Source organism: Gekko japonicus, unplaced genomic scaffold, assembly GCF_001447785.1.
Source record: "Gekko japonicus isolate JY-2015 unplaced genomic scaffold, Gekko_japonicus_V1.1 scaffold3588, whole genome shotgun sequence".
Classification (NCBI taxonomy): Eukaryota; Metazoa; Chordata; class Lepidosauria; order Squamata; family Gekkonidae; genus Gekko; species Gekko japonicus.
The window spans coordinates 77,491-88,223 of record NW_015162067.1 but is presented as its reverse complement, the minus strand read 5'-3'; the positions used below and the strand labels follow the sequence as shown (position 1 = coordinate 88,223).

The window sequence follows — 10,733 nt, the reverse complement described above, 5'->3', positions numbered from 1 at the left end:
CACAACTTTAATGCCAGTAGCTCACAAAGTAGAATGTTTGCCCACAAGACTCAACTGGTTAGAGGGAGCACTGGTTGCCAGTGCCAGGTTGGGAAAGACCTGGAGATCTTGGGGGTGTGGTTTGGGAAGGGGAGGGACTTCAATGGAATATAATGTCCACCTTTCACAGTGGCCATTTTCTCCAGGTGAACTGATCTCTGTCGCCTGGAAATCAGTGTGTAATAGCAGGAGATCTCCAGCCACCACCTGGAGGTTGGCAGCCCTGCTCCTGGGGCCCTTCTTCTATTCCCAAGAAGACACTGAAGATATTTACAGTGACCTAGGGATGCCAGCCTCCAGGTGGGGCCTGGGGAGCCCCAGGAATTACAGCTCGTCTCCAGACTACAGAGATCAGTTCCCCTGGAGAAAATGGCTGCTTTGGAGGGTGGACTCTGTGGCATTGTGCCTTACTGAGGTCCCTGTCCTCCCCAGGCTCCACCCCCAAATCTCCAGGAGTGTCCCAACCTGGAGATGGCAACCCTGTAGGCTGCAGGTGGCAAAGGGGAACCTGGGCAACCCTAGCAAACGCCATCGGTTCACAGGTTTCCCAGGATGACCTGGGCCCTGGAACTGGGTACCCCTAGCAACCCAGACGCGAATCATTGCATTGGAATCTATGCCCCTCGGTCCTGAATTCCAGCCCCCGACTCCAGTTTTCTTACCGTATCTTGGAATTAATCTCGGGTGCTATCAACGTGCCATTTAATATGAGTAAGTGGAAAGGAACAACAATTAGCCGGTGTCAGAAGGTAGTCCCTCTACCACAGATTTGCATGGATGATGATGAATGGAACACTTTCTCTCGGCACCGGCAATAAAACCGGCATTCCCAGGCTCGGACGGGGAGGAAGACACCCGAGCGGTCTAGAGACGAGACTCGTGCCCAGGGAATCCCGACATGGCCAATGTCCAACGGGTAAGTCCCAAGACTCTGTGCCCACCGGCTCTGGAAGGGGCAGAGGGTCTTCTAAGGGGGGTGAGATGGCATGGTAGCCCGGAAGGTAAGACTGGGGATTCTCTTCTTGACTCTCAAAAGCTGATTTCTGGGATTTTTAGCTATGAGATACTCTAGTAGATGGAGCTGCGGTGGCTCAAGTGGTTAAGACGCTGAACTGCAGGCTGTGGAAGGTCAGTAGTTCAGCAGTTCGAGACCCGAGTGTGCCGCATGACGGAGTGAGCTCCTGTCTCTAGTTCCAGCTCCTGCCAACCTAGCAGTTTGAAAGCAAGAAATTGCAAGTAGATAAATAGGTACCATTTCGGTGGGAAGGGAACAGCGTTCCGTGCGCCTTGGCGTCTAGTCATGCCGGCCACATGACCACGGAAACGTCTTCGGACAGCGCTGGCTCTTCGGCTTTGAAACGGAGATGAGCACCGCAACCCTAGAGTCGGATTCGACTGGCGTTCGAGCAAGGGGAACCTTTACCTTTTTTACTCTAGTAGAAGTTTCGTGTTCAGATGCAGGATATGGTCAGTGGCATAACGGTGTAGTGGTTAGAGGGTCAGGCTGTTGGACGGAGCAACTCAGCATGCTTGGGCACTGGGGCGTGTTACATCACTCCAAGCGTGTATAGGTGTTACCTCTTTGAATGGGATGGCTCTCTTTGTCTTAACCTGGGAGCTGCCCTCTGACCCCCCCTCTTCTCTCCCTTTTCCCTCTCACACTCGCTACATGGCCTTCCATGGAGACACGGCTCTGCGGGTCTCTCCCATAGAGACCATGCCTTCATACTCCAACACACGTGATGCTGGATGAGCTGGCTATATGTGACAGGGAAAGTCCTCTTTAGATTAAGCTTCTTTCTCCTCTTTTGACTGCAACCTGAATGCAGTGTTCCCTCTAAGCTGAGTTAGTGTGAGCCAGCTCACCGGTTTTTTTAGCCTCCGACTCACACACTTTTGTCTCCGCTCAGGAAGGATGGCTCCAGAGCAGACTAATTTATGCAGTAGCCAAATTGCTCGCTCACAACCAAGGCTCCCACTAAGCTGTGGAGTCTTGTGAGCAAAAATTCTATTTTGTGAGCTGCTGGCATTAAAGTCACGAGCGAGCGATTTGGCTGCTGCATAAATTCGTTTGCTCTGGAGCCCTCCTTCCTGGGCTAAGACAGAAATGTGTGAGCCGGAGGCTAAAGAACTGTGATCTAGCTCACTTTAACTCAGAGGGAACACTGGTCACCGCCAATGCTCCCTCTAAGCTGTGGAGTCTTGTGAACAAAATTCTACTTTGTGAGCTGCTGGCCTTAAAATTGTGAGTGAACAATTTGGCTACTGTATAAATTAAGCTACCAGAGTGGAGAACCGTGGAATGTGTTCTTAAATGCATTGTATTATACCGCACCGCCATCATTATACCAACTGTTTTAAATTGTTTATTATGGATTTTTACACTGAGATGTGTATTGTTTTATTGGCTTTATGTAAGCCGCCCTGAGCCTGCCTTGGCGGGGAGAGCTGGGTAAAAGTTAAATTAATAAATAAATATAAATATATAAATAAATTCGTGCTGGAGCCATCCTTCCTGAGCGAAGGCTGCGGGGCACTCAGAGAAGATCGCGCAGGGAAGCCAGGCATTTAATTCTCCCCCCTTGGGAGGGGGTGGGGCCTGGGCTCGTTACTGCCGGAACGCTGCTCCGGGGTGCTCCGGCAGGAAACGACCCCTAGGAGGGAGGAATCTACGGCATCACACCCTGCTGAGGTTTCTCCCCTCCCCACGCCCTGCCCTCTCAAGGCTTCACCCCCAAATCTCCCAACCTGGAATTGCCCAACCTGGAGCTGGCAACCTTAGAAAAAGAAAAGCGCTATGGCTTGCAGCGAGCGGCTGTTCACGGAAACGCCCCAGAGATGGTTTGGAAAGCCAGCAAGCTTAACTGGCAAATAGAACGGGACTTATGGAGCAGTACCGGGAGGCAGTGAGGAAATAAAGGCAGCTGGGGACACATTAAGGGCTGCTTTGGTGCAGTTGACAGAATTGTGATGCAATCACTCCAGCTGTGTGCGTGTGACATGTTTGGACACTTCCCTGCAGAGGAATAAAAACTCCTTCTATGGAGGAAATGACCTGACTTGAATAACCTAGGCTGGCCTGATCTCGTCAGATCCCAGCTGTTAAGCAGGGTTAATTCTTGGATCCCAGACCACCTCGGGTCATCTCTCGCCTCGACCCGGACGGCCGAGAGGCTAGACCGGTTGCATCAGATCTCGGAAGCTAAGCAGTCTTGAAAACACTGTGGGGGGTCACCATAAATAGGCTGGGACTTGACGGCAAAAAAAATCAATCAATCAATCAATCAAAAAGTCGAAAATGAACACACCCAGGGAGAAGGGGGTCCGTCTAACCAGAGAGCCAGTTTGGTGTCGTGGTTAGGAGCACGGACTCTAATCTGGGAGTTAACTGGGTTTGGTCGCCTACTCCTCTGCATGCAGCTGCTGGTGTGACCTTGGGTCAGTCACAAGTTCTCTCAGAGCCATTCTCCCAAGGGCAGTTCTCGGGAGAGCTCTCTCAGCTCCACCTTCCTCACAGGGTGCCTGTTGTGGGGAGGGGAAGGCAAAGGGACGGTAAGCCGCTCTGAGACTCCTTCGGGTAGTGAAGGGCGGGGTATAAATCCAATCTCCTCCTCCTCCTCCTCCACTCAGTAAGCTTTCCCCCCCCCTCCCCCAAGCATTCAGAGGTGGATTTCACCCTCCACTCACATGCGCACAGGACTGCTCCTCTGCTGACTGGCACCGTTAGGAGGGCGCTCGCTCTCAGCCAGGAACATAAGAACATAAGAGAAGCCAGTGTTGGATCAGGCCAAAGGCCCATCCAGTCCAACACTCTGTGTCACACAGTGGCCAGAAATACCAGGTGCCATCAGGAGATCCAGCAGTGGGGCCAGGACACTAGAAGCCCTCCAACTGTTGACCCCCCCAAGCACCAAGATGACAGAGCATCACTTGCCCCAGAGTCCCTATCTATACCTTGTGGCTAATAGCCACTGATGGACCTCTGCTCCATATGCTTATCAGGAGCGGCACGACAGAGGACTGCCATCATCTCCTGGGCTTGTGTTCCTGCCGAACAGATCCATGCCACGCCCTTAGGAGGCCGTGATGAGGGGCTTGGCTTGGACCTGGCTTTAGGGTTGCCATCTCCGGGTTGGGAAATTCCTGGATATTTCGGGGTAGGATCATGGGGAGGGGAAGGACTCTGGCAAGGTATCATTCCGTAGAGTCCCTCCGCCCGAAGCAGACATTTTCTCCAGGCAAACTGATCTCTGTAGTCCGCAGATCAGCCGGAATGCCGCGAGATCTCCAGGTCTCTCCTGGAGGCTGGCAACCCTACCTGGCTAGCAGTGCGGCAGGCCCCAGAAGGGGGACCTCGCTTGGGTGGCAAAGTGCCTTGAGCCGGCCCGGTCCACTGAAACGGTACGGCCCACTTGGCAGTAGGGTTGCCTCTGGTCCGCCTTGAACGTGGGCAGGGGATGGGGTGGAAGGGTTGCCATCTCCAGGTTGGGACACTCCTGGAGATTTGGGGGTGGAGCCTGGGGAGGAGCGGGACTTCAGTGGGGCACAAGGCCACCGAGTCCGCCCTCCAAAGCATCCCTTTTCCCCAGGAGAACTGATCTCTTTAGTTCCATGCTCAGAAGATGAGCCTGCTTGTCAGGCAAGGCGGGACATAAATCGAAATTAATAAATAATAAATAAATAAAGACCTGCGGTGGCTCAAGTGGTTAAGGCGCTGAACTGCAGGATGTGAAAGGTCGGTAGTTCAGCAGTTCGAGACCCGCGTGTGCCGCATGACAGAGTGAGCTCCCGTCTCTCGTTCCAGCTCCTGCCAGCCTAGCAGTTCGAAAGCAAGAAAATGCAAGTAGATAAATAGGTACCACTTTGGTGGGAAGGGAACCGCGTTCCGTGCGCCTTGGTGTTTAGTCATGCCGGCCACATGACCATGGAAACGTCTTCGGACAGCCCTGGCTCTTCGGCTTTGAAACGGAGATGAGCACCGCAACCCTAGAGTCGGACTCGACTGGCTTTCGAGCAAGGGAGACCTTTACCTTTTACCTTTAAATAAATAATAAATAAGGAGATGAGACGGAGTTCCAGGGGATCCCCAGGTCCCACCTGGAGGCTGGCATCCCTCCTAGACAGCGCAGTGTGGGCCCCAATAGCCCCGGGTCCCCTGGCAACAATCCGGTTGACAAACTGGGAGGAGGGGGCAATTAGATTCCTTTGGAAGACGGACAGTAACGTCTGGATGCCCCAGCCCGGACTGCGGCAAGCCACCGACCTCCTTCTCCTTTCTCCCTCTTGCAGGCGGTGATGTGCGTCGCGCTCTGGGCCTTCCTGCCCTGCGGAGCCCGATACTGTCTGACGCGTTGCTGTGACACCACCGAAATCAAGCAAGCCGGGGATGAACTCACGTCCAGAGCCGAGAGGCTGAAGCGCATGCCCACCCCGCAGGACTGCAAAGCCTCCTCCAGTAGGCCTGTGAACCAGAGGTCCACCTCACCCTGGACATATGAGTAAGGAAGGGCAAATGCCCGGCCCTCGAGTTCCCCTGGCCACCCGCCAGCCCCGGAGATCTGGGAGGAGGTGGTCCCCGCTCCCAAGGCATGAAGGGCTTTAAAGGCCAAACCCAACTTCTTTAATTGGGCTCGGCAGTGGATCGGTACCTGAGTGCCATTGCTGTAATCCCGGGCTCCCGATAGCTGGCAGTCCACCGTGGTGTTCTGCACTAGCTGCAGCTTCCATAGAATCAAAGAATCGTAGAGCTGGAAGGGACCTCCAGGGTCATCTAGTCCAACCCCCTGCACTCTGCAGGAAACTCACAAAAACCTCCCCCTCCCAGAGGTCATTTCGGGGGGGAACGCAGGGGATCACAGTTCCCTCGGGTGAGGTACGGGGGGGTGGGGCACATGACGAAGCCCCGCCCCCTGCTTCCGGCCGCCCTGCTTCCGGCCCTCATTCAGCCAGGAGGAGGCAGGAGAAGAGGGAGGGTAAGTTGCTTCCTCCCTGCCTCTCCCCACCCCTGCCTGCCTGGGGCCAGGGAGGGCCTTCCTTGTACTCCCACCGGCCTTGCAGGTCCACCGCCGGGCCCCTCATGGGGCTCAGCAGTGGAGCTGCAAGGTCAGCAGTGGCGGCCGGGACCATTGGGGGCGGGGTGTGTGGCCTTATGACACACTTCCGGTGATGTCAGGGGGTGTGGCCTTATGACACACTTCCGGTGATGTCAGGGGTGGTGGCATATGCTAATGAGTTCCCCTAGCTCTTTTTCTATGAAATGACCCCTGCCCCCTCCACACCCGCAGTGACCCCTGCTCCATGCCCAGAATATGACAAAAAACCTCCAGGATCCCCGGCCAAACTGGCCTGGAGAAAAATTGCTTCCTGACCCCTGAAGTGACGATTGGCATTTCCCTGGGCATGTCAGAAAGGGCCACGAGAACTAAGCACTGAGGCAACCCTTCCTGCCCTCCCTCTCGTGATCTGGCCAAGTTCACAGAATCCGCATTGCTGTCAGATGGCCATCGAGCCTCTGCTTGAAAACCTCCATAGGAGGAGAGCCCACCACCTCCCGAGGAAGCCTGTTCCACTAAGGAACCGCTCGAACTGTCAGGCAGTTCTTCCTAAAGTTAATTTGAAAACATTTTTTGTTTAATTTCAACCCGTTGGTTCTGGTCTGACCGTCTGGGAAATAGATAACAACTCTGCCCCATCCCCTAGATGACAGCCCTTCAAGTACTTGAAGAGGGTTATCGTATCACCTCTTAGTCGTCTGCTCTCCAGGTTAAACATACCCAGCTCCTTCAACCATTCCTCTAGTCTAGGACTTGGTCTCCAGACCCCTCACCATCTTCGTTGCCTTCCTCTAGATGTGTTCCACTCTTCAGGTGGCTGGTGGTGCGGCAGGCCCCGGAGATTATGGATATTCCTTACCTGGGGAGGCAAAACACTTTGAAAAATCCTGTCCTTGTTTCGCAAGTCCACCCTTCCTAAATCCCAGATTGCCCCATTATAAACCAAATCCAAATCTTCAACGGCGCTAGCCACTGTTTCGTCAAACTGTTGCATTAAATCACCGAGAAATCTTGTCCCTTGAGCCTGGGCGGCAGTGGGGTGGCAGGCGATGCTCCCTCTAAGCTGTGGAGTCTTGTGAGCAAAAATTCAACTTTGTGAGCTACTGACATTAAAAGTTGTGAGCGAGCCATTTGGCCACTGCATCAATTAGTTTGCTCTGGAGCAATGCTCCCTCTAAGCTGTGGAGTCCTGTGAGCAAAAATTCAACTTTGTGAGCTACTGGCAGTACACTTCTGAGCGAGCAGTTTGGCTCCTGCATAAATCAGTTTGTCCTGGAGCCATCCTTCCAGAGCTAAGACAAAAAAAAAATGTGTGAGCTGGAGGCTAAAAAACTGTGAGCTAGCTCACACTAACTCAGCTTAGAGGGAACACTGCGCAGGGAACCCCCCTTCCCAACTGCACCTTTGGTCAAAGCTTTGCTAAGGGGTCATTCTGAACCGCGTGGCTGTAAAAAACAGACGGCTGCATCATATCTGAAATTTATCCCGCAGGGTAGACGAAGACGGCAACCGCTTCCCCGCCCGCCTCTGGCAGGCCCGCTGCGACTACCCCCGATGCATCGACTTGACCTCTTCAGCGGCGGGCCAGGACAGAACCAAAATAAACCATCACGGCAACTCCGTCACTGTCGATTACGTCACCATCGTTTTCTTCCGGAGGCAGTGTAAGGGAGAACCCGGCCGATTTAAGCTGGTACCGGAACCGTACCATGTGAACGTCTCATGCACGTGCGTGGTCAAAGATATGGCCTACTGAGGTTCACGACGCCCAGGGCAGTGGTTAGGACGAACGCCGTCAGGATGGCTTCCCACAGCATTATTCGGGGATGTGTTATGGCCATACCTTGCTTCAGAACTCGGGAAGCTACACGGCAATGTTGGAGGGATGACGCTGGGCTCGGTGGTCCTTAGTAGCAAAACTGTGGAAGAGAGTAGCAGTAGTACTAGAGCGCCTCTGTGCATCGGCAAAGTTTCTTTCCCTCACCACCCAGCTGTGTCTGTCACGCATATCTCTGGGATTAAGAAGAGCCCTCAGGTCGCTTTTAGCCAAGCAAACTGGGAACTCCGGCGTCCCCTTTTTAGCCGAACTGAATCACTGCAACTAAGGTAAAGGCCAGGGGTCTCCAACATGGTGCCCGTGAGCGTCACGGTGCCTCCCGATACCTTTCCTGATGCCCACCAAGTATTTTTAGGAAGTGGGTGGGGCCAGGTAGGGGCTTTTGCCAAGCAACACTTCTGATTGGCCATTGGAAATTTGATTGGCGTTACTTTGGCGGGAGCTGCCACCATCGCACAAGGATTTTTTTGGGGGGATGTGTGACTGAAGGGAAGCCGTTTTAGTGGGTGGCTCCGCCTCCTGCGGCAGCCATTCTGTGGCCGCACCCACATCACTGTGTCACAATTCCCAAAGTGCCCCCAGGCTCAAAAAGGTCGAGGACTCCTAGTATAGGTAACCAAAGTTGCTTTCCAGTTAGCTACCACGGCTTCCCCCAGACGTCCCTGACACCCAGTTGAGAAGGGAGAGCCAGTTTGGTGTAGTGGTTAAGTGCATGGACTCTAATCTGGAAGAACCGGGTTTGATTCCCCACTCCTCCACTTGCAGCTGCTGGTGTGACCTTGGGTCAGTCACAAGCTCTGGCACAGCTGTTCCTGAAAGAGCAGTTTCTGTCAAGAGCTCTCTTAGCCCCACCTACCTCACAGGGTGTCTGTTGTGGGGAGGGGAAGGGAAAGGAGTTTGTAAGCCGCTCTGAGACTCCCTTGGGGAGTGAAGGGTGGGGTATAAATCCAACCTCCTCTTAAATATGGTCAGAAACCTCTTCAGCTGTTACAGAACTACAGTTTCCAGGTCTCCTGGTGTGGGTGTGTGTTTACGTAACGTTAGGACAGCTTAAACCCAGGTAGGCTTGGAGTGTAGACAGACTCTCACAACAAAGATCTATTAACTGAATCGAAGGCTTTACATAGATCAATAAAAGCTAAGTATAGCTTACCACCTAAGTGGCGGGAATACTTCTCCGCTAAAAAGGCTAAGGTAGTACAGAGGTCTAAGATGGAGTGGTTAGCCATGAAACCAATTTGCTCTCTTCCTGGAAGGTTATGATCGACCATTTATTGAGATAATTTTTTGAGAAGATGTTTGGCATAAAAGCTTCCCTAAAATGGAAAGCAAGCTAATAGGTCTATAATTATCTATTGCTATTAGGGTCACCTTTTTTGAAAAAGGGAACTATTATAGAATTCAACCAGGAATCAGGTAGGACACCATACTTGTCGATCGGAGTGAAAAGATGAGCTAAAGAATGCGACTGCCACCCACATGCGCCATTCATGCCATTTGGGGTCCAAGGGGTACTGCGCACCGTTTTCCTAACAGGGCTCCTTCTGCTTTGAAGATACACATGGCAGGAGAAGAGATACCAGAAGGGAAAGTTTCAGATATCATTGCGTCTCCATGCTGCTGTATTCCTGCCTGGCAGGTATCTTGTCCAAGACACAGGAGTCCTGCGAGATTTGTTTTTTTTTAAAAAAAGGGTCAGCCACTCCAATTGAACAGTAACACTGCTGTTGCCACCTTTCCCCCTTAGCTTTGCTCTTGTGCCTTCAGCATACAAAAGGTAGCAGCCGAAACTTTTCAGATCCCTTTAGGGCCAAGCCAGGAAAAACCTTCAAGTGCTTACCTCGGATAGGTCAGGTGGATTTCTGAAAAAGAAAAGGCAAAGGAGTGGGCGGCTGCAGACTTTTCTTCTCCTGCCTCAGTCGCTACAGAAGCGATGCGCGTGAATACTAGTCTGCGGTGGCGTTACCAACCTCCCGGTCGGGCCTGGAGATCTCCCGGAATTACAGCTGATCTCAAGACTGCAGAGATCAGCTGCCCTGCAGGAATTGGGTGCTCGGGAGGGCGGACGCTATGGCCCTATGCCCAGAGGAGGTCCTTCCCATCTACACACACACACACACACACAAACACACCGTCCTCCCTAGACTCCACCCCCCCCCAATCTCCAGGAATTTCCCAGCCCAGGGTTGGCACCCCTAACCAGCGCAAACCACACCCCCTATCTCTTTGTGCCAAGGTCACTTTACCGCGCCCCCGCCGCGGCCGCGCAGTCGTCGGTGTGTTCTCCGCAGTGTCCCGAACTCTGCTTTTCCACGTTCAATAAAAGCCTTTCTTTTCTCGGAAATACAAATAGGCAAAATTCTACAGTTACATGTTTATGAACCTTCCTATTCGTTATGTATTTCAATTTGCGGCTTTACAATTGCTCACTATTCGGAATATGTTTGTACACCTATGTAAGTATGTTGAACAACATAATTATCAAGATTTTGAAAATCAATAAAATGTATTGTATAAAAAAGAAATGCAAATAGGCGTGAGGCGCCTTCCTCTCCGCGCCCCCTGCCGAGCGACCGCGGGAAGCCCTCCCGCCCCCCTGGCCCCGCTCTCGGGCGCCCCCTGCCGCCCGGTTGGGGCGCCGTCCCCGTCCCCTGCCTCCCCCGCCGCCGGGCGTGGTGGGGGAGAATGCGGCCATTCAGTGGGGCCCGGGGGCCGGACAATCGCCAGCTTGTTCTCCGGGGCCGGCCGCTCCTGGCCCCGCCGGACAAGCCCTCCATTGTCGGGATGCGGCAAAGCGGGGGGGG

General features: G+C 53.3%; 1 protein-coding gene across 1 annotated transcript; it reads left to right on the top strand.

Moving 5' to 3' along the window:
- The first annotated feature begins 937 nt into the window (after positions 1 to 937).
- Positions 938 to 7,848, top strand: IL25 (interleukin 25). The gene is made up of 3 exons (XM_015405617.1): positions 938 to 955; positions 5,329 to 5,537; positions 7,584 to 7,848. The coding sequence occupies exons 1-3, from the start codon at positions 938 to 940 to the stop codon at positions 7,846 to 7,848; spliced, it is 492 nt and encodes a 163-aa protein (XP_015261103.1).
- Positions 7,849 to 10,733: the final 2,885 nt, after the last annotated feature.